The sequence below is a fragment of the Megalops cyprinoides genome, chromosome 22 (genome assembly GCF_013368585.1).
Source record: "Megalops cyprinoides isolate fMegCyp1 chromosome 22, fMegCyp1.pri, whole genome shotgun sequence".
Lineage (NCBI taxonomy): Eukaryota > Metazoa > Chordata > Actinopteri > Elopiformes > Megalopidae > Megalops > Megalops cyprinoides.
In genome coordinates this window covers 9,309,339-9,333,528 of record NC_050604.1, presented here as the reverse complement: position 1 = coordinate 9,333,528, position 24,190 = coordinate 9,309,339, and the positions used below count along the sequence as shown (strand labels likewise).

The following is a 24,190-nucleotide window of genomic DNA, read 5'->3' as shown; positions in this document are numbered from 1 at the left end:
AAGACTCGATCACAGGCTTGTTTTTTGGCAACAGCAGCCGAACAGTGACAGAAGCCTCATTTGGCCCGGCATTGCAGCATAGCATTCTACACCATTACTCCACAGTCTGCTACAGACAGTCACTAAGCGCCTGATAATGAGATCAAATACCTGCCTGAATCTGTTTACATAAATTTACACCAAATCCTGACCCAAAAAAAGAAAACGCCCACTAAGGCTCCATTGTGTCAGTGAATGAATGCGGGATGACACTCTTGACGGACTCGTCTTTGATATACATGACAACCCCATCCGTCACAAAAAAAGTTCCCAGTCAGCTACCCGATATGAATGTAGAGATGAAAGCTTTGAGTGTGCAAAAGCCGAACACACAGCGACAGTGAAGAGGATGAAAAGAAAAGCGAGGTCTGGACTTTGCCTCGTCCCGCTCCCAGACAGGCTGGGTTACACCCTCGCCAGGAGTAACTCGGCACGCTCTGTTCAAATCTTCGGTTTCGACAGTTGGAGCGGCCGGCTGTCCTCGCTCAAACTGAACAGGTGATTAATGTAACGTTTGGGACGGCAGCTGTGCGCCTAAACCTGAAACGCCAAAAGAAGAATACAAACACGACTTCCCTTCTCGAGTTTTATCACAGAAAAAAAATAGAGAGACGTAGCATTCAGCAGTGCGGCAGAATGGATAAGCTTCGCACCAAGGACTTATGGAAGCCTAGAGCTGTGGTTTGTTCGCTCTTCTTTAGCCAGCGAAGAAGCCGTCTGTGTCGCTAACACAACACCGCTTTGCCGCGTCGCAGCGCTTTGGACAGACTCCATGCCCTGATGCGAGCAGCGCTGTCGTATTTATAGATCCCCCGATGGGCCGATTACACATAATCGCGGCACGGAAGCGGTTTTGAACACGCAGGACGAACCATCCCAAAACTTCAAATTACAGCACCACCGCCCCCCTGTAATTTAGGATTGGCTCCCGGTCAGCGGTCTGAGGGTAGGCAGGAAGGGGAAAGGGGGCGGGGGCGGGCATGCCTTGAACTTCAGAGAAGATCACATCACAGGACTGCCAGCGTTGTGTGAGAGATGCCATGCCTGTGCAGCTAAGCTGTCGCTGCCCGACAAGCACTCGTGCCCTCTCTGCATCCTTTCTGACGGCTCTGACGCTCTGAGCTCCAGCTGAGGGAGTGCTCCGCCCCTGCACAGAAGCGATCTCATGATATGCTTGAGTGAGATGCGGGGGGGGGGGCACTGAAAAGCATGTGCCTTTATGCAACGGAAATGCCCCCCGGTTCACAGCCTATTCAGCTGTGCTATGCCACGGTTATTGCTCATATTACTTATGTAAGAGTTCGGTGCGCTAACAACTTGATTGACCAAACTGATAATATGACAAGCCACCACATGACACTCAAACAGTCCTTCACATAAAAAGCTGTAATAAAAAAAAAAAGTAAAAGAAAGTGTACTTTGTGAGGGTTTCTTTGTGAGTTGTTCCCCACCACTCACAGAGAGAGCCTTGTATGTGCATTTAAATGCATTGTAAAATGGTGATGGAAGCCTAGAATATGAAATACAATCACACGGACTCATTGTTTCTGAACGGCAGAGTACAGGCGGAGAACAAAGGGGCGGGGCTCTGACAGGAGGGGCGTGTCAACAAGCAATAAACCCCTCCCACTGTTTGATCTCCCGGTCTCCCGCCTCCGCCAATCTCGTGAAGACTGTGTGTCTGACAGGCAGAGGTTCTCAAGCTCAGACTGAACTGAGCAGTATGGAGCGCGAAGCCCTCTCTGTGCTGGTCAGGAAACGCTGGTGTCGCACCGAAAACACCCAGGAGGGAGGAGAGACGGGCGCAGAGGGGGGAGGCAGGGCCCCCCTGCTGAGGCAGGTCAGCGTGGCTCTCCCTCTTACACAGCTGCTCTTTCTGCCTGGGCGGTGAGAGGAGGAGGGCCTATGCCAGGCTTTCGCTGGAGTAGCTGTCCCTCCTGTGCACCGTCCGGCACGGACTGCTGGACTCCTCCGCGAGGGGGCGGCTGCTGAAAGGGGACCGGGGCTCAGCTGTGGGGGAGACGGCCTCTTCGCAGCTGGAGATCTCCGCGCTCATGCCCTCAAGAGGCTCCTCCTCCAGGGCGGAGTCTGAGTGGTGCTCCTCCTCGGGGGCGGGGCCCATGGTGGCGGGAGGGGCTTGCCGGAGGCAGAGTTCTGAGGGGCCGTCCAGCGGCGAGTCGGGCTCTGACGTGGGGGCGAGGCCCGTCTCCTCCACCGGGCCCCACTCAGGAATCTCCTCCTCCTGCTCGGCTTCCTCCTGGTGGGCGGTGGCCTGTCCCTCTGTCGGCTTCACAGTCCCCGCCCAAAACTTACCCGTGTCCTTCCCCGTGGGGGGCGGAATCGCCCCGTCTCTGACGCCGCAGTCGGACGAGTCTGAGCAAACAGGCCCACCCTCCTCACTTCTTCCATCCGGCCCTGCTCGGGAGGTGGGCAGAGCATTCGGGTCACTGTCATCGCTGGCCACACCCCCTTCCACTGTGCCTGTCCCACCATCTAATCACATTGGAGACAAACAACATAAGCTCATCAATAAAAGCAACAAAATCCCTTAATGCTTAATGCCCTTAAACTACGGAGGGATGAAACCAAAAATTTTACTTGAATATTCAACCGTGAGATTTCTTGATTACTTGGATCAAGTGCTTGTTAATTAACAAAAACAGTTCTAAAAAGCTTAATTCTTTTTCATAAATATTTATATGCATATCATTTATAATATGCACATTTTAAGTACCTCATTTAGGGGTTCATACACCATCATGTGATCTATCTCTCTTTACTTTAGATTTAAAGGTAAGGGGAACATATAAACCTATATGTAGTAACTGTTAATGCTTTTTCCAATTTAGCCGCTTATAACATCTGCTTATAAAAATAAACAGATCTGATCAGACAAAACATCCAAGCACATAATGCCACGGTAAATGGTCTTGGTATGGGCAGCAAATGAAGTTTGTCTGCTGTGGGAGTCAGCATGCTACCGCTGACAGGATTAATAAAGTCCAGCACTGAGGTGTGGAAGCGTGAAGCACAGTGCCTGCTGACAAGGGCAGCTTAGTTCCAGCGCCCAAAAAAACTCCCCGAAATCTTCTCATTTCAGGTATTACAGAGCCCCAAATGTGTGCATTCAGCCAAAAGGTGGGGGAGTCAACATGGAATCCTTTCCTCCGGAAAAGAGGAAATGTTTAGTAACGCAAGTTTCACACTCGCACGCCCCAAGTACTTAACGTCAGATGGCATTTCACACCGAATGGCTGCCGCGCCAGAGACGTGCGCTTGTACATGGGCGTTGATAAAAACTGGGAGAGGTGGGGAAAGGGAGCGACCCTTCAGTCACTGCTATACCACTACCACTAGGGGGAGCCAGCAGTCACAGCACACTCACCTGTGGGCTGCTGCGTTCTCGGCTGCTCCGGCTCCTGCACGGGGCCCATCTGCTGGCTCTCGTTCATGGTGATGACATCTCTTGCCCCTGCACCCCACAAAAATCCCCCCAAAAATACCATCACCCTTTTGGAAAGTGCCTGCACATTAGATGACCCACTCCCACAAACCCACACTAATAAGGAGGGAGGTTGTTAGCATGTGCTGTTAGCATGCCTTCCAAAGCTGCTGCTGATCTATATGAGGGGGTCAGTGTAGGAAAACAGAAAAGCAGGAAGGCTTAACACACAGACAGCACTGTGACTGCCACTCGGTTACCCTTACTCAACAGTTCCTGCTGGCATTACTGACCGATGTCGTGTGCTGCCTACATGAGAACATGCCCTCTTTAATGCCAGCATCACACTGGACCAGGGACATCCAGCATTCTACATGCTATGAATGGCCAATCATCAGGAATTCAGGCACTATCATGGAAAGTGACCGTTTTCTGACAGGGCACGGAAGGGTCACTCATGCCGCACAGATACCACTGCCTGAAGCAGACAATTATCCACAGCTACATAAGGGGTGCTGTCCAGTTTAACTGCTGTGCATTCTCCCACTGACAGTGGAGGACATGTAGGTATTTTGGGCTGGCAGGGATCAAATATACACGTAGCATGTCTCCCTCATCCATTTCTGTCCTGTTTGACCAACCTACAGGCATGTCCATCACAAGGGCCGTGGGGGGGGAGAGCAGGAGGCGCGATTCGCCCCACACACACACAGCATCGCAGGGTCAGGCAGGGGGCTGCACTCCGCTCAGCTCAGATCAGCACCTGTCAAAGTAAGTGCTTTGTCTGACATGCCTAGGACTGATCTGAGATCAGCAGGGAGCATTCTGGTGGGCTGCCAGGCTTGTTTGAGAACAGACGTCATGTCCGATGCTGGCAGACTCCTGCTCCCCCGCTCCTTGTGGTTCCTGACCGAGGAGGGAGCTCGGGGAGGAGCAGCTGATTGGTTATGCACCTCACACAGGGGCCAAGGGCTCGCTCTTATCCAATCAGACGCTGGCCGCAGCCCCCGGTCCCTGGCGGGTGACAGACGGGAGCGTGGCGAGCCGTGCTGTGGGCCTTATTATGCAACGCAGCCGGCACCCCGCGCTGCCGATGACTCAGCGAGTTTTAAGGTCACGCCGCCTTAATATGCATCTCTGTGGACATTTCACGAGACAGAGCATCACGGTCACGGAGCCCCATTCCAGCATCGTCATCAAACCGACTGTTAAAAATCTGCCAGCCCCGCACACAGGCGGAGGCGATTACAGGCTCACTGTCCTCACACAGGTGAGGCTGATACGGAGGGAGAGTCTGAGATATCGCTCATTAGGACCCAGAGCGAAGTCTTTCAGTGGAGCGTAGCTCCAGCAGTGGTGTTCAGAACACCAAAACAGCAGTGTATGTAGCCTTGCCACCTGTGAAATTCGGCAAAGGCACCCTAAACAGGGATAATGTATGCGCAAAGGACCAGCAATCAAAGGCAGCAGTTGACGTGCCCGCCCAATCAGCGTACAGTAGGCATTTCATGTTACATCAGGGACAAATGAATAATGAGTAACACACCTCCCAACAGTTAAGTTCTTTCATACTCATCTTAGTTAAACACACTGTTGTATGCTGAAAGAAGTAGCCTAAAACCTGCAGTGGTAGCCTTAAACTGACCGCTACCTGAAAACCACAGCCAATACACCACACTCAGAGGAAATCTCTTTGAGAATAATGGGTAGTGACCTCTGAAGCCCTCCTATATGAACCCCCCCTATCACTGAGATCCATGGACAAACATCCGGGAGCCATGCCAAGATTACTAATATGCCCTGAGCCAGGCGTGCAAACTCTTCTCCCAGGATTTGAACTTGCAACCTCCTGTGCACAAGTTTAAATTCCTAACCACTTTCCCAGAGCGCCACCCTTATGTCAATCTCCGTGTGTGTTCAAGTCAAGACTGTTTGCTCTTCCGGAGAGCAAGACAGCTGACGGGACACACAAATTACCGCAGGGTGATGGCAAGCGGCTGGAGTTACGAAACAAACAAAGGGTTTTTATTGGTGGCAGCCCAACGCGGACGGGGACAGAGAAAGGTGGCTGTGAGGCTCCTGCCAGCCCCCACCCACCCACCCCCTCCGGTGGCTGTCTTATTGAAGTCGCCGCCGCGCTTAGTCACACACGGACCCCGCAGATCTGACCGCCACGGGAGGCGTATTTTGACAACAGAGCGGGACTGTCACAGAGGAAACACAAAAAACCCCCCCCCAGCGCTGCAGGATCTGCACGTCGTGACTGCCAAACACGGCGGCAGCCCTCCGCCGGGACACGACAGCGGACGGACGGCCAGCCGGAGCCCCGGGGGGGGGGGGGGGGGGGGGTTTGGGGGGAGGGCGTGACGCTACCGCGGTTACGTCACAGGGGCGGGCCGGCGACGAGCGCTGCCGCAGCTCTCCTTCTCTGCGGGCAGACGGGGTGCGCGGGACGCCCGCGCTATCCGCGAGGCAGCGTGCCATTTGACCGCCGGCTCGTGCACGTTCCCTGAAGCAAAGCGGAGACCCGAATCTAGCCTGCTCCCAGATGGCAAAAAAAGGGTTTCCGCCTGTTAATGTTTCTGCTCCGCTCGTCCTTTTCATCCGGCCGTTTAATAAGTTCCCTAATAGCAGCACTTTCCTCCGCAGTAATTGGTGTAAGGATAACAGTTTTCGACAATGACAGAGTGACGCTCTCAGGACGGGTAGGAAACCTGAATTTCTGACGGCAGAGCCCACAATTAAGCGTAGCACTGCCATCTGTTGGGCAAGACAGGCACTGCGCTTATTTTAAACACAGCAGAGAGACAGCTGCTCGGCTCGCGTGCGTTTTGGCAACGAGTTCCGCTTCATTTCTCCTTTTCATTAGATTAAACAGACAGATTGTATTTTTGCCTACTTCCTGTTTTTGGCACAAAGCTTTCACTATCCCAGCCATTTCAGTCAGGCCTTTATTCTCTAAATAGTCATCCCCCTTTCCTTCAGATCAACCAAGGAGAACAGAATCGGAGAGAACGTAGTGAAGGCATATTCACCTACGTTTGCCCCACCCTCAGTTCAAAATATGATATGAGTGAATCGTTCATGCAGGGGACTAAGACAGACTGGGAATGTCTCTGGAGGTCCCAGAACATCTTTTATGTGAGCAAATGGGAGCAGCATTTGGCAGACGCACATTTTCTCAGCAACGCCTGAACCCAACATAATGAGAGTGTCACTGCAGAACAGTAAGAGGAAGCAGACAGTGCTGGAAGAACTTGGCAGGGGGTTGAGGTCATACTATCTCCTTCTGTAATCCTCCTTGGGTTCAGAGACTGTGGTGGGAGATTGACCCAGGCCTGCTAGTTTGTCATGGAACGTGTTTTATCTGAATGCTGTACTGGATGTATAACACTCTCTCCAGGACTGTTCTTCACAAGCTCTCTGTAGGATGGTATCTGCTTTACAGAACTACACTGTCACTGGTACTCAGGGGGACTTAAATTGGTTTTGTATGATTTCGCTCTAAAGATGGTGTAGGTAAATGTGACCCTTAAACTTTCTGGATTAAAACTCGTCATTTGTCAACAATTTGAACTTGTTCTGTGCAATGCTTTTAACATTTAAACAGAACATTTTTAAAATTTAAACTAAAAAAATGATCCAATACATCCGTTTTTTTTTCTATGAAACTACGTTTTTGTCAAGGGTATGAATTCACATAGTCGACCCTGCATACATCATTTCTGTTCCAAACAAAAAAAAGACACCCCCCCTCGGTAACAAATCCTTCCAGACAAAGCCTAAAACCCCAAATTAAAATTCTCATTTGCTGGGAAAAATGCGAAAAGACACCCCAGAATGGGGTAATAGCACACAGAAGTCGAGGCAGGGTCTGTCCAGGTGCTGATTTCTGCTGGGAACAAATCAATGGGCGGAGGGGGAGGGGGGTATCAACAAATATCAGTGTAGTAGAAACATACTTCCAAATCCCAGGGACACATTGTAGGTGAGGCCTTCAGGCAGCAGAGGAGGAAGAGAGAAAGCAGGATCAGTTGCAGTAACGTACCGGGGAATCACACACTGAACAATCAAGACCATATTCAACCAAGATCACGTTACTGAAACCAGAAGCAGAGACTGAAATACAGCATAACTTCCATGCAAAAGAACAACTCAACACAGATGCAGTGGGGGCTGGAGGGTTGGGCAGGTGACTGGATGGTGGGAGTTTGTGTACTTGACACAGGCATGGCTGTCCGTCCGCAAGATGACAAGATGACTCAACAGCAACACCCACAGGCACGTCTTACAAACGCAATTGAAATGAAAAGTCCACCCACTTCAAACTGAAATTAATTTGAAATGTGTAAATAGGATCGCAAAAAAAGGCACTGGTACTAATAGTTGAATGAATATGAACAGTCTAAACAGAAGTCTGTCTTATTAGATGGGGACAGATGAGCATAGTCTCATTCAGCTGATTGCCAATCACAACATAACATTCCACAACAACCAGAATCTGAGTCATGCAGACAGTGCTACCACTTTTGATTGGTGGCAGCATCCACTTAAACAGCAGCAAATTAGTATGACTTTCCAGGGTATATTCCAGTGCTAACTTACAGATAACACAAGGTAGGAATATGGAAATCTCCTAAAATCAGTATCAGCTCCTTTTGTAACACAGTATTCTCTAATTTCCAAAACAGTTTTAGACAAGACAGGCTTCCCCTTTTTTGAGTCATGCGGACGTGTGTGCACATGTGTGTGTGTCTCTATGTGGAGACAAACAGACACACTGTCACACTGTCAGCATCCAGCAGTGTCCCATCCTGTGTACACACCTCTGAGGAGATGATTACAGGAGGCGCCTGTGTTTGTCAAAGGCATGGCAGCCGTGCTGGGCTGTTGCTTAAGGGGACAGCCTTGAACTCTACAGCACAGTGTGGTGAGGTTCTGTCTCATTAAAACAAGCCTCCGTCGACACACTGCACGCTCAGAGCTCATCCTGCAACCCTTTCGAGTTTGCATGTGAACGTGTGCGTCTCCAGGGACCGGGCCCCGGGCGTCACGCGGGGTGAAAAGCATGTCACGTGATCGTGCAGATTGCGCACGCGCAAACCGTGCGTGTCAGCTTTGCTGAGGCCGGCTGAAAAGCGAGACGGGGCCGACGCCTACCTGGGAGACTCCATAAGCCAGACATTTCCAGGGTCTTCAGCTTCTTCTCCAGCTCTGCCACTCGGTTTCCCAGAATCCTGTGCAAGAACGGCCTCGTGGTCACCCGTGCCCTTGTCGTGTTTCTTTTTAGATTTTTCAGTAATTGTGTATTCAGCGACTGAGATTTATCAATTATTATAATATGGAAAACTGGGAGTGTTTACAGCATTTAGAAGGACAAAAAAGAACAAAGAGGAACAAGAAAAAAGAATGATGGATGTGACACATAAAAGAACAAGAACAACGGCAAAAAGTCTGACATTTACGTGCCATTTCAAAAGTTTCTGGTTGTTCCCATAAGCTTTTGTTTTATAAAATGGCCCCTACGGGGAGTGTCTGATTGATTCCGGTCATTTATAAATCTGATGTCATTTGGATTTCCATCATAAGGCAGGCAGACATAAAGCGACCTGCAAAGTGTCAGAACAATAGAACGGCCACAGAACCACCATGCGCTTGGCATGCCCAGCTGAACACTTTCTGTGGTTCATTTTCAAATGCTTACTACATTGTTTTAATGTAATTCAATGTCCTCAATGAGTCCCTCTCAGAGGGGCACACTTTTTATGCTGACTTTTAATTCTTTGTAAACATTCTTATTCTCTTTTGTATCTCTGCTGTTTTCTGACGGTTTGCGCAGTATTCTGCAGGAAAGAGCTCTGAGCAGCGTGTTTGCGTGTGAGTGGTGTGAGTGCTCGTATAGGGGGGAGCTACTTGTTGGTCTGCCGCTGGTGCTGGATGACCATGTTCTTCTCGTGGATGGTCTCCAGCAGCGCGGTGGCCAGGGACTTCAGGTCCGAGATGGACTGGGGCGTGGCCGGCAGGCTGCAGCCACTCTCCTCCGACAGAAGCAGCTCCTGGACTGCAGAGAGAGAGAGAGAGAGGTGAGACAGAGGTGAGAGAGAAAAGAGCGATTCCATTCCTCCTCTCTTCCTCAGCTTAGGTTCAGTTCTGCCCCCTCTCTCTCTTCCTCAGAAGCTGTTCTGCCCCCTCTCTCTCTCCCTCAGAAGCTGTTCTGCTCCACTCTCTCTCTCCCTCAGAAGTGGTTCTGCTCCATCCCCTCTTTCCATCAGAGAGAAGACGTTCCACCCCCCCACCCTCCCAGCAGTGGATCCGTACCTTGCTTTGCAGAGAGGACCCCAGTGAGAGCGCTGCTGTTGGACCTCCCGTAGATTTTGGAATTCTTCCTCCTCTCCAGAGCACTCTGTAAATCAGCACACTGCACTTAGGACTGCTCAATCCATCCAGCTATCCCTCCATCAATCAACCCATCACTCTTCCAACCAATCAGTCAATCCATCCATCCACCAACCAATCAATGAGTCACCCCTGTACATTCCACTCAAGAGTAACCAATCAAAGTTCACATAATGCTGCACTTCCAACAAAGGGATGGCCACAGAGTGCTTCACACAGTGACTGCACACAACAGCACCAAACCTGACACACACACGCACACACTCACACACACATTCGGGTGGCCGGTGGTAGCATTTTGTACTTCTCAATGGGTAGCATTTTCCCGTCTGAATAGCCACTACCAGCGTCACACTTCTAATACCTTGTACTTCATGACGTTGGCTTTGAGCAGGTTCACCTCTTCCTGGAGCTGCTTAAACCTCTCATGTAAATATCTGTAACAGAACATTATAATATGGTCACTTCCAATATGAGACATGAGAACACACACTTTCACATTCAACTGGGTTTGAAATATTACTTTCATTGCACAACAAGCAACTTACAAACATGCTGTGTTAGTATCTGCTCAGACAGACTTATCAATGCGAGTGGAGGGTAGTCACTCTTGAGTCCTAAGAGCTGCCACATTAACTGCTCTACTTCACTCTGAGTACTGTAAACCATGATTCCTGAAATACCCACATTGTAACCACAATAACACCTGGTAAAGACCAGTAAAACACGACCCAACGAACGCGACCACAACTTTCAAACAAATCATGACGATGATGAAATCTGACATGGAAAATGGCACTGACACAGAGATTTAAAACGCAGATGTACCATTAACAAGCATTACACAGAAAACAACATCAAATCTGCCAAAATCAAATTAGACGTGCCATGTCACATCATGTCCTATCACATCAAGTGCCATTAAATCAAGTTTAATTACAATATCGATCTGGTGTGTGCCTGTGTGCGCGCCTGTGTGTGTGTGTGTGTGTGTATGTGTGTGGAGGGAATACTTGGATATGCTTCAAAACCTGAGACTGTTGTGCCTGATTAGTGAGAACTGTTTACTATAGCTCTGTTACTTAACATGTTAACAGATGTTGCTGATTTGTATTTTCCGTAAGATCACCTCGTTAACTGATTGTCTCGACAGTAATGGTAAGTGATTGACGGTAATTATACACACCTGTGCAATGAGTACGTCAAGTGATAGGTGGGTTTGAAGAGTGAAAATCAGACCGTAACCTGAAAGCTGCAGAAAGCTCTGGATTGTACGCGCGGTTTTCTTTTTCCCCCCCACAATCCCCTGGGGTTCGCACCTGTTCTCCACGCAGAGGGCGTCCACGTCGATGATGCGGCTCCCGTGGCCCCCCAGGATGTGGTTGAGCTCGCGGTTGAGCCGGTTGGCCTTCTCCTGGAAGACGTTGCGCTCGGCCCTCACGTCCTGCAGCTCGTCCGTCGCCGCCTTCAGGCTGTGCTCCAGCTCCTCGTTCTGCCGGGAGGGGGCGGGGGGGGGCAGAGAGGGACAGGGGCAGAGAGAGAGTGTCACCCTGCGTCTCACGCTAAACCAGCCTTTCGACGACAGATAACCTCCGGGAGCACTAAGCTGGACAACACAGACGCATTGCATCCTGTTTTATCACTGTCTATAAATTCCTTATATATGTTCAGCGCTTTGGCCTTCAAAATGTTATATGAAATGTGCGATACAAATGGAGGTTATTATTCAAATCAAGGTTATTATTACTTGACGCGGTGCATCTCTGACATTTACAGAACCAAGAAGCTCTTTACTGCAGTATCGCATGTAAAGCCTTGTTGACTGCTTCCTAGAACTCTCCTGTTTGTTCCTCCTTGTTAATTCTTCAAACTATGTTTGCAATTTTCATCAGTGTCAAAACAGTGTGAATTTGCAAGTGTATAAGATAGTTCCATTTCGGTATGGTAAAGGCCTGGCTTCAGTTTTCTTATGTGTTGGAGGTAGTTACCTTGGGACTGTTGAATCGTCCGAAAAACCACCTCATGCGAGCGTATAAACTTTTCTGCGATATTTGAGAGTTTTCTCGAAATCGACGTGTTTCCATTACTCGTTTTGTAGTCCGCAATTTCAAATCGCGCATTAAGCGGGGTAGTGGAAACCCGCCTACTGTGGGAAGCGTGCACAGTACAGGAAAGTAAAAGGGGACACCAGCTGACATCAGAAGGTTTGAGTCCTGGAGGCACTGCTGCTATACTCTCAAGAGGTAGGAAACCAATATGGCTGCTGCAACTATCCAGCAGTACAAACAACGCATAGAACAAAAGCTCTGCGAGTAGCCCTGCATGAGGCCTGCTGTGTATGTAAGTAAGGTGACGTGCCGGTGACAGGTAGCTCCCCCTGCCACACCCGCTCACCTGCTCCCTTGCCTTCTCCAGCTGCTGGACCAGGTCCTCGCGCTCGTGGGCGGGGAAGTGCCGCGCCCCCACCTCCTCATCCCCCAGCCTCTGCTTGGCGATGGTCATCCTCAGGAGCTGGGGGGGTTCAGATTGTTTCATTTCATTTCTCTGGTTTACAGCAGTGGGAGAACGAGGCCGCGTGACCCACAAAATGGGTGGAGCTTTCGTGACCTGTCAGCGGCTTTGAACCAATCATACTGTCTTGCTGTGGAGAGAAAAGTCTCATGCAACTCACTGATTGACAGAAATTGGTGGCTCCACTCATCCTAGGATACCTGAAACTGTTCTCTCCCATTGCAACTCTCTCCCATTTTTTGACATCCTCAGCGCATCACCTGTCACAAGGCCTTTCACTCTGGGGTGAACTACCTGAGGCTGGATTCTCTGTTTTTGACTGCACCCCTGGTTGTGCACCACTCTGTACCAATGGATTTGATGCATGTGCAAATGTAGCGAGACACCCTGCTGCCAGGACAAAGTGCTGCCCACGTCATCAAGTGTGTCCCTAACTACACCACCGCTGGCATGCTTCAAAGACACTGCAGGACAGCACCGCTCCACGCTGTCGAGTCAAAATGCACTACAGGGCATTTCCAAACTGCCTTCCGTTTAAAGCTATGCGTTTTTCCATTGATTGATGGTGCTTGGATATCACAATCTGCTGTGTCTGTAAATCCAGGTGGACAGCTAGTCAGACATTCAAGTTCATTGTAAATGACAAGACATTGCTGATGTGGGGCTGGCTAGGTCCCTGACAGAGGCGCCGTGTCAAAAGTATTTGTGGTGTGGGGTAAACTAGATTGCTCGCAGGTAAAGATGCAGCGTGGGTAGCATGGCCGTGTGCTCGGTGTGGCAACGCGCACCGTACCTTGTTGTCACCCTGTGCCTCGGCAAGACGCTGATTTAACTCCTTCACCTCCTCAGAGAGCTGTTTACTCTTTTCTCTGGAATCTCTTAGTAGCTGGGCCAGGTTCACCTGGAGGGGGGAAAGAGGAAGAAGGGAAAGAGAGCCGAGAAAGGAGAGAAGTAGGTGGGAAAGAATGAGAGAAGTGTAGATGGAGAAAGGAGAGACAGACAGAGACAGAGGCGGAGAAAGAGAAGCTCACCGCACAGTCAGACTGGCTTCAGAACCCTGTGAGGGTCTAATCGGGAACTTACTCACTCTCTCTATGCCTGCTGACTCACAAGGCCATAGGTAGGCTGGCTTTATTAAAATCCTGTTCTTCCTGCACTGTCTTAAGACTGCCTCTGAAGCCTTCTCAAACCTTCAAAATAGCTGTGCCAGACGTGAAAAAGACAAATGAATCCCCACTAGCCCTCCAAACACTTGCATTCCTTTTCACGGTTAAGGGAATTTGTGGCGTTCTCCAACGGCCCTAATGGCCTTCGATGGGTGAAAAGGCCAAACAAACTAATGGATGTTGTGGCTCTCCATCAAGTCAGGTCCATTAGCACACAGGACCTACAGGAGCTCAGTTACACGGCTCGGAGCTGCGAACTGCCAGGATAACAGAGGTCACACCGTTCTCAGAGACCATTTGGCTCTGAACCCCATTCACCTTTTACAGACGTGTCAGATTTAGTACACCAACGTTAGTGTGCGTAATCCTCACGTCCAATCAAATGCCCTCTGTTCCCGTTCTGTAGGCTGGCTTTGTACAGATATTGCCCTGTAGCCAGGTAGCTTTCATCCGTCCAGCCACTGCAGAACCAAACCCCGGTGTCCGCAAATTTAAAGCTTCATGGTGCGTGTCTGCAGTTCTGATATTCATTACATTACATTATCGTCATTTAGCAGACACACTTACCCAGAGCGACTTACATAGATTACAGTGTTATCCATTTATAGACCTCTATTTACTGAGGCAATTGTGGGTTAAGTACCTTGCCCAAGGGTACAACAGCAGTGCCCCAGCAACCATTCGGTTACGTACAGTGCAGCCCATATTCAGCAACCGCATTTTCCACACCGCAGCCCAAATTCAGCGACCACATTTGAGTAAAGCCAAGCTATTTTAATTTCTAAGCTATCTTAATGAAACCACGTGTGTTCTCCTGCACATGCTTACCTGATTTCGTTTCTCAGGTGGAAGAGTGGGATCACCATCCTGAAAAGCGAGAAAAGACACTCTGAGTGTAGCACTGAAATCGTGTGTACATGGCACTGGCATGTCCATTCCATGTTCTTTTTCCATCTGCCTTTCTCTCAACACAGCCATCACAGTGCTCTCCGACACCATGGAAACCGCACTGCTTTAAGTTTCTGTTCTCCAGTCCACGCACAGAGGGGAAGGTAAATAAGAGTTTAACCTCGGTTTGTAGTTCTCCTGACCGTTGCTGCCCAATCTATCAAGCATGCAGGGTTTTCTGCAGATTTCCTTCCATGAAAGTATAGGCACTGTTGTACTTGCATGAGTTCAAATAAAATTGCTTATGAATCGCTGTACAGAGGGAGGTGGTGGAGGAGGACTTGGCAGAGGGCTTGGGGCGGTGTGGGCAGGCACTCGTATGAGCTCCATGAGCTCTCAGTACAGAGAGAGGTGGTGAGACAGGGGCAGGGTCGGTGTTCAGGGGCAGTGCGGGTGGGCTCTTATGACGAGCTCTCAGTACAGAGAGAGGCGGTGGGACAGGGGTTGGGTTGGGGTTCAGGGGCGGTCCAGGTGGGCTCTTATGACGAGCTCTCAGTACAGAGAGAGGCAGTGGGACAGGGGTTGGGGTTGGGGTTCAGGGGCGTTGCAGGTGGGCTCTTATGATGAGCTCTCAGTACATAGAGAGGCAGTGGGACAGGGGTTGGGGTTGGGGTTGGGGTTGTGGTTCAGGGGCAGTGCGGGTGGGCTCTTATGATGAGCTCTTAGTCCAGAGAGAGGCAGTAGGACAGGGGCTGGGTTGGGGTTGGGGTCGTGGCTCAGGGGCGGGCGAGCTCTTACGATCAGCTCCCTGTACTTCTTCTTCAGGCCCTGGTGCCGTTCCCGCAGCTGATTGGCCATCAGCTTGTACTGGTCCCGCTCCTGCTGGCAGCTGTCCAGCTCCTTGGACAGGATGAGCAGGGCCTCCTTCTTGCTCTCCAGCTTCCGCTTACACACCAGGAACTGGGGAGGGAGACACACAGCGTGGGTCAGAGGGTGTCCATTCAGACAAACAAGCAGCCTTCCAAAGATGAAAACTCAACACCAACAAAATACACACCTATTACACACTTTATCCATCAGTGTTAGGGGCGTGGTTGGAACGGGTTATGTCACCATAGAGTAAAGGGTCACACCGTGTTGGAAAGTAAAGCCCCATGAGCCCCAGTCACCAGTGCTACAACATGCTGTCAATCGCTATGCCAGAGGAAACCATAAAATTTCTTTGCTCTATACAGCAACACTATGATTGGTTCATACCAAGGTGTCACAAACCCATGACAGCTCCACCCATCTTGGGGTTCGCGAAGGGTGAAATTTCCTTCACAAGCAGCTGACACCTTCCGTAGCTTTCTGAAGGGTCACCTCTTCAGATACAACTTGGATCTGCCCTGATCTCCCATGCTGAACTAAGACAAGGCAAATCTGTCTCTCCTGTTTTGTACTTGCACCAACATCTGACAAGTTTCAATTATCATTTGTTATGAAGGGACACTTAAGGATTAGCATTTTAATTGGATATATGTATCTCACTTTTCTTCTACTTCTTCTATTACCAGTACTACTAGTACTATTACAGCTAATAATAATAATGATAAAGCTGTGGTTTCTTTGGGCCCTGTCAGGACAAGGCGATCCGTCAGTACATGTGGAGGAGCTCCTATCTGACCTCGACAGATTCCCCTCATTCTCTCATGCCAATGGGTGAAAGTGTGAGCCAGACAGGAAGAGAGAGAGGCCCGCATACTGAAACGCAGCGTTCTCCCCGTCAACGGAAGCCGTGATTGATTTCCGTCTCGGATTCTCTGCCACAGCACAGACTGGGTACACACGAGCTCCCCCCCCCCCCCCCCCGCATGGTGTCAGCTCGGTGGATCCCGTTACTCCAAACCCACAGCTAACAGCAGATTCTTTTTTACCTGGAAGCTAGTACAGTACATACTGTACCTTGCTGTGCTGTGCTGTGCCCCCTGTTTCCGGAGAAGGTATGCCAGTATTTTAAACTGGCATCTTAAAGATTCTACATGAGGTTACATGAGGTTTACCTGCATATGGCAGTTCTTCAGTGTTTTATGGCAAGGCTCAGTCTAGCTGTTCATAGCATTTCAAAAATCTGTTTCTGATATGGTTTCGCCATCAAAATGAACACACTGTGCTGTGACAGACAAGGCGAAGGGACCAAAACAGCTACAGAACGGTTCTAGGTAAGACCTCTGAAGGAGAGGACAGGGTTTGGTGAGGCCCTCCACTTCTGCTGCCAGTGCTGGGTGTCACAGAGCCGCCGTGTCCACAGGCCCAACAGCTGGGCTCTTCCCACGCTCCCAATCACCCACACACGCACGTGCGTCTCTGCGCCATCTCAAAAACCCAAACCCCGCCTCCGAAAGGAGCCCGGTGCTCACAGCTCATCTACGACCGTCTCACCGCCAGCGGGATAAGCGGCCGCTTCGCTCAGGTCGCGGTGATTTCCGGCAGCGACTTCAAAAATAGCCTTTATCTGTTTGCGCTCATGGCAGCAGACTGCACTCCGCCAGATTACAGTTAAGCCACCAGTAAACCATCCAGCGCTGATAGCCTGACTGACAGAGCCCTGCAGTTACCTACCGACCTGTGCCTCTGGAGCAGACACCATCAGAGCAGGGCTGCTTTGTTACAGAGGAGGAGCACAGACTACAGCCATTTTCCTTTATGAGTGGGGAATGCTTTCTAACGTGCTGATTGAGATACCAAGCAGCCGAAACCCTGTCCACATTCCCAGTGCTGTGTGGGCAAAGCCGGAGAGGTCAGGGGGTTAAGCAGGCTGTGATGTTAACATGCTTCATTTAGGATCGTTAGTGGTTCCTCTCTTTTTTTTTTTTAATATAACATAAAGCGAGGAGATTTGGTCAGGTTCACCCACACAGCAAATGGTGATGACTGAATGAAAAGAAAGTTCAAGCCCACAATCACGCCAAGAGGAGCAACTTCACACCTCATGAAAGTAATTAACAGAGAATAAGCTTGTTAATGCAGAAATAACTGCAATCCAGGTAATGCCTAGGTCCCTCAATTATAATGACCCTTTTCAGGGGCTGTGGGAATACTCATTTCGCTGCTGAGTATAATTTAAGGGTTGATGGTGTAATTAGGTGCACTGTGCTAATTCAGCACAAAGCCTTAATGGAACCCTTAGAAGGTGAAAAAACAGGACTGCAAGTTCTATAACTTCAAAAGAAATAACCTGTTTCTAACAGACAGGCAGGTTGATATTGTATAAACTTTCCCGTTTTTTAAACAGATTCCATGTTAGAAACAGGACAGTTTATTTATATTGTGCGATGTCAAAATCAGTACATTATATGTTAATGTAATGTATTCTACTAATTCATTTGACTACTGAACATTCCTTAAAGTGCCTAAGACAAGTAATAGTTTTAAATATATGACAGATGCCCCATACTGTTCCCAGATCAGGACCCACAAGTGATGTGGACGTGCTGCTGATCTGGAAACACTTTCGCATCAGAATGAGGTGTTTCAGGGTCTGTGAGTAACCGGAAAGAGCAATCCAGGAGGCAACGCGGACAGCTTCGCCAGCTCTGTTCTACAGCAAAGCAAGCTTCAGTACACCTGGTGACAGGTGCCGATGTACTTAAATAAACTTCAAAACTTATCACACCTACATCACGGCAACTTTAGCTTCATACGTGCGACGCACACCAGCCTTCTGTCAAAAATAATATGCCATTTCCTAACAGTAATGTTGGTAGTGAACTGCATGTAGCCAGCTAACGAGCCCAACCAACACAACTGTATCCGTTTGCTACAAACGTGGTGGGTCAGATATTGTACTAGCCAGCTGGTATTGTACAGTAAAAAATAAATGGCATGGATGCTGTGGTCTCTAGTCTACCTGCTAAAACGCAGATTTAACTGGCCGCTAATTCGACGCTGAAGTACACAGTGTACCGATTATGCAGGCTAACAAGCCTGTGGCTAGTCCGTATCTAACAATATATCACAGCTAGCTAATGTGAGATTGTCCTTATTTATTTTGTAGCTTTGCTGATCACACATTTACCACTCAAAGCAGCCACTATTTAGGTAGCTAAAAGGTTATGGCAGTGAAACTATCCATTTGGCATCACTTCCTCGTATTATTTAGCAGAGAGACGTAGCTGCCATCAAATGTATTCGGCTGGAGATAATCCTTTCGTGTCCCACGCACAAGTGGGGAAGCATCATTTGCGACACTAGGCAGGATAGCTGGGCTAGCGATGCTGTTCGCAATACCCACCTCGTTCACCAAACCTTGCCAATCACTCTCGCTTCGTCTTGAAGAATTCATCCTTCCTCCTTTTTTTCGACACTTTGTCCCAATGCTGTCGTTTGGCGATGCTCGAAAGCACCGAGGAGAAAGGAGTTGTATATTTACAGACAGGTATTTCGGGAACCTCCCCCTCTCCTCCGTGCACCACCTACATCCCTTCCATCCGGCACGTTTGCGTGACGTCGGCAAACGACAGGTGGGCGGGGTTAGATTGGGAACCGGGATCGGATTGGATGACGCAACATGTGAGTGACGTACGGGGCGTACTCAATGATGATCAGTCCCTTGAAGGAGAACGGGCAGCTTGTTCGTACCAAGAGCATCGCCCGAAAAGCCTTTGAAGTGATTCATTTCGGTTTGCAGTTAAAAGCAAAATATATGGTGGTTTGGATTTTTCTGGAGGGTTAAATGTGAGAATTGGGTCATGCATGGTGAATAAAATAATGCTCACAGCCACATATGCGACGATATGACACAGTACAGAGGAAAGATGTGAAAATATTTCCTTCAGATCTTCAGTCGAGCAATAGTTTTTAATATTTTTTGTAATTTAAACTGTGACACCTCGCTCGAACATGTTGCTCAGAGGGGAGGTGGCACACACTTTCTCTGCCGAACGTAACACATTGTATGGGTTTACAGCTTGTATGCGGCTCCTCAGGGGCACGAAAGTGAATTTCTGCAATACTCACTGTTACCACAAGATGGCAAATATATACGTGCAAAAATTCAGCGGTGTAGCTGGTAAATTACACTAGGGTATGGTAGCACCTACACACTTATCTTCTAAGTGTATGTTGTGTCATTTTTATGCATCTCAGTATGTCTAAATGGAGAATTATAATTTATGTAATTAAGATGTTTTGTGATGTGCACTGCACAGACAGGTCCGTTTTGTATTTTGAAATATGTCACTAAATTTGAGATACATTACATTGAGGTAATAAAAGCAGAATAGTTTGGTTTATTTCATTGAACCATCACTACATCAAATGTATTTCACTCAGCATCCCTGCTCTGATTCTCCAAAGCTGTTTCTAATGACAAATAGAACCAATCTGTGCTGTGTTGCCTTGTCTGTAGGCTGATTATAGGGAATGTGTTGCTTAGAATTCTGTATAGGCAAACACACCCTGAGTAATGACTGCCTTTAATAACTTTATCACTATACAACACAATTGTCATTGCCTCAACTAAGTGATTAGCTGCTCATTAGCTGATCCCAGTCCAGAATGGGAGCGCTGTATGGGCAAATGAGATACCTGATCCTACATTTTCAAAGTATATGCTCATGAGAGGAGAGTAATGATTGGTCACATGGGTGTACGTTTCCATGGGATTTTGAGAGTATTTGTTGGCAAGGGCCAAGAGGTATGTGCTCCAGTTTTGCAGTTGCACCTTTGAGAAAATGCTGTACCTAGCTGTTTTCTTCAGGCCACTGTGTAAACTGCAGCCTAAGGATCAGAACACTACATGACACCTTGTACTGAAGTTGTGAAAAGGGATATTTTGGTGCAGTTTTGGGGAAACCTAGAATATCACCCACTGCAGGATGATACTTGGTATTTACTGAGCTTTAAAAAGCTCCGTTCTCTGCTTTTGAAAATGTTCATCTGTCGCCTTTGTTTGGCTGGCTCTGTATAAAATAATGAACAAGTCCAGCAGCAAATACCTTCTGGGTCTTTATTGCCTGGAACCTTGCGTGTGCCTTTGGCTGATGGCTTATTATCCGTCCCCCCTCAGTACCGCTTTGTCCTCACCTCACATTCCTCTGATTCCAGAAGGCTGTAACAGCAGTCAAAATCTCACCCCCCAGCTTAACATCTGACCCTCTGCCTCCCTCCCTCTGCTCCTCCCTCGTTCTCTCTGTGATTGATGTCCCGCTACCTCGAGGGAGGAGTCTCGAAGGAGGGAGGGGAGTGTCCCGCACCTCTGATGTGTTTCGATTTCGTGAATCAAGCACCCCGACTCTGCAAGTCTGCACCTCTTCACCTTGACCTGTTTGAAAAGGAATACATGTTCCATGTGTTAATGCTGTGCTGCAGACACCTGGAGTGAATGCTGGCTAAAAACTGAGCATATGTTTTTCCCACAGTTTTTTTCCCCCTGGAGAACAGTCTCATTGCAGGGGCTTTTAACATTTTGGGTGTGTGGTACAACCAGGTTTGGTACAGACAAAATACTTTTCCTGGAATTCATTGTCAAATATTAACCGACTGCTTTTTCTCCAGAAAACGTTTTTCATTCAGGCTCTCAACAAGAGCTCATTTCCATCTGAAGTTATTTAGCATGTGGTCAGCATTTTTTAAGAAAAAACAATCATTTCATTTGTTCACATGATGATAGCCTTTTTAAGGCATCACAACTGTCCCTCAATCAGCAAGACAGTAGCGCAGCGTTGCTAAATTTATCACGCCTGAGAGAAAGCTGGCACACACACCGGATCTGCAACGGATGAGAGAACTGCTCGCTCAAGCACTTCTTCTGGGACCACTCTGACACTATATATTACAAGCATTTCCACCAGCTTTAATACTTTTTATTAATCTGTCTGCACAGAGGCCATATCAGGTAACAAAACAGTATAAAATTTACAACAAAACCAACGCAAAAGAAGCTATTGAATTCCTGAATCTCAAAAATGGGCATAGTGCATTGTGCTTAGGCTGAGCGGAGGAGCATTCACTTTGAGGGAATATTCTAATCCTGCTTTAAAAGGAGAAAAACTCAGAACCTTGATGTCCTCTGCAACTCTACATAACAGTTGAACAGAGGCCTTTGTTTCTTTTTTTACGACATCACCAAAAGATCTGTCTCTGTCTGTCCCCAACCTTGAAAGCAGCTTGATAGGGTCATTTTCCACTTTAAGCAAAAATCCTTGTCTTTCAAATATCCAGGTTGATCATACTTACTTTGATGCTCTGGGCAGTTCTAATTTAGTTTAAATTTCTTGAGAAAGTCAAAATATTACAACATGTCAGACTTGACAGCTCTGGAAGTGCCACACCTTGTGACAGATTTAGTTCAAGAAAACACTCATACAGAAGGCCGAAACAAATATCAGTTGTCAACCATATGCATTTTTATTGTAATTTGAAAGAATATTTATAATCCAGAGGAAAACATTCATTAAGCATAAATCCATATCTCTATCATGGTACAAAAAAATTCTACATGTTGTACAACTTGCATATTTGATTAAGGGGTTGAATTATATGATACCAGAGTAATTGCTTATCAGAAGGAGTTCTGTCAGTGCAGGCAATTTCTTGATTCCATAAAGTTGTATAAAACATGAACTGATTGCACATTCAGCCTTGAACGGCATGCTCCTACAAGCTGCAGAGGTTTGAGTTGTATGCAAAGATTATTGGCATTATAAACGGCATGACAGAATGAAAAGAGAGGTTATTTCTCTCAGGATAATTTTTTTACATTATTTGGCTTCCATCTTTGACTATCCCACTGTGTTCATGTACTATAAAAATGACAATGAAATAATTCTATATGGCACATGATGGTGGCATAGCATCTCCAAAAACAATACACCTGACCCACTCGAGCTGATTGCACCATAGTATGTTTGTCAAAACTGGTTGTATTGACATTAGAGTTGGAGCCAATTCCATTTCAAATCTTTCAGTTCAGGAAATGAATAGACATTCAATTAATACCTTGAAAAATCCTCAAAGACTCAAACGATAGTCAGCTTTCAATTCATGACCTGAATTTCAATTCTTTCCCTGAACTGACTGGACTGAAGTGGAATTGACTTTGGTTGAAATACTTACTTGGAACTTAAGAGTTTGCAAAAGAATGACCAATTCAAACTGAAATTATCTATTGCTTGCTTATCTTTTAAAAGTGTCAAGATGAACAAAGTACTGTGACAAATATCTTATTATAACATTAGTCATTCGTCTGCTCAGTAGCCAGCCTTGTTCAGGATGCCTTGGAGAGCATACACTTTATCCAGATACTTATGAAAGCAATTCAGGTTATATGCCTTCCTCATGGCTACAAAGCACTGCCTCACCTGGGAAATTAAACTCACAGCCTCCTGGTGATACAATGAGTCCTTAACCACAACATCATGCTGCCAACGCAGAACCACTCTAGACACAGTGCCTAGCTGAAACAAAACTAATATGCACCCATATGGAGTAAGCTTAGTTACCTTAGCATATCTTTGCTACGCCCTTACTTCCCGGGGCACTATACACATTCGACAACATTCATCTGCAGGGTGCGAGAAACGTGAATGATTTCTGGATTGCAGTAATCTCACAGCACCGGCGCGTGACACATGGGAACGGGGGCGACGAAGAAAATGATCCTCCGCTCCTCCTAGCTAGCTATCAGCACCTCATCGACACTTTGAGGGCCGTGCCCTGCTCTAAGGTCACGCCTGGGGTGTCGGAAACCTTTATTCTCCCGCCACCAGCTCCCGCTGTCCTCACGAGGTCTATAAAAACACCAAGCAGAACCCAAAGACCTCTGCACTTAAGACACAAGTTCAAATACTGATTGGCAACCACCGTTCTTTGCCGATTTTTTGCTCTTAGCAGTGCAACGAGACTGAGGAAGAGCCTTACAGCAAGTGCACCTTTATTCAAAACAGGCAAATTCTGAAGCTGAAGAATCTCAGGGAGTGCCCTTCTTGCCTCACACTACTTGCTCGCTCAAGAAACTCTTTGATGCAACATTAGATAGCCTCTGCTACCAGAAAAACAGTGTGACTTCACAATGTTACAATTCAAAGTGCGTACTCGAATAGGTACGGCTAGAAAGAGAAAGGCAAGCTGAAAAGGAAGCAGATACCCTTGAAACTGGCCTACCTAATTAGCAAAAATACTGTCGGGGCTGATAGGTCACAGCAAGACAGAGCTTCCATCAAAGACTTCCACTGCAGCAAACATATCTTACTTCAAATTTGACTGCAGCAAGGCTATCTGAGGTAGATATTGCCTTTCAAAAAAAACCCTGTGTCTCTTTGTGGAATTCTGCCTGCCTGTCTTTATTTGGGCACAGTACTGTATTATTACACAGTCTGTCAACAGACTACAAAGAGGGAAAGAACTCCCAGAATTCACTTGGGGGGGTCATTCAACCAGTGTCCCTATTAGACTAAAGGCAGAAGATGATTGGTCTTTACTCCTTGCTGTATTTGCAGATTCGTGGGTGACTAAATCCCTGTGTGTGGATGATTGTGCTTGCCACGCCTGCCTGCTATTTAAAGTTAAACTCTCACCTCTCCACAAGGAGTGCTCTGGATCAATGGGACTAACAGCGAACACCACAGGGAGAAAGACATGTAACCTGTAAGGATAAGGCCATTTCTGTCACTTTATCGAAATGTGGCAACTACTTTCCAAAAGAGGACACTTCCTTTGACGTATGGCTTACATCGCAGATGCAAAGGCTTTTAAAATGACCCTCAAT

At 47.8% G+C, this 24,190-nt stretch overlaps 1 protein-coding gene across 1 annotated transcript; it reads right to left on the bottom strand.

The window, feature by feature from the left end:
- Positions 1–862: 862 nt before the first annotated feature.
- LOC118769662 (coiled-coil domain-containing protein 149-like) lies at positions 863–18,881 on the bottom strand. Its single transcript, XM_036516876.1, has 13 exons — positions 18,716–18,881; positions 15,241–15,402; positions 14,383–14,421; positions 13,182–13,289; positions 12,272–12,388; positions 11,197–11,369; positions 10,242–10,314; positions 9,800–9,884; positions 9,395–9,542; positions 8,642–8,718; positions 7,444–7,476; positions 3,425–3,511; positions 863–2,532 (listed from the first exon to the last, which is right to left on the bottom strand). The coding sequence occupies exons 1-13, from the start codon at positions 18,764–18,766 to the stop codon at positions 1,943–1,945; spliced, it is 1,743 nt and encodes a 580-aa protein (XP_036372769.1). The 5' UTR covers positions 18,767–18,881; the 3' UTR covers positions 863–1,942.
- Positions 18,882–24,190: the final 5,309 nt, after the last annotated feature.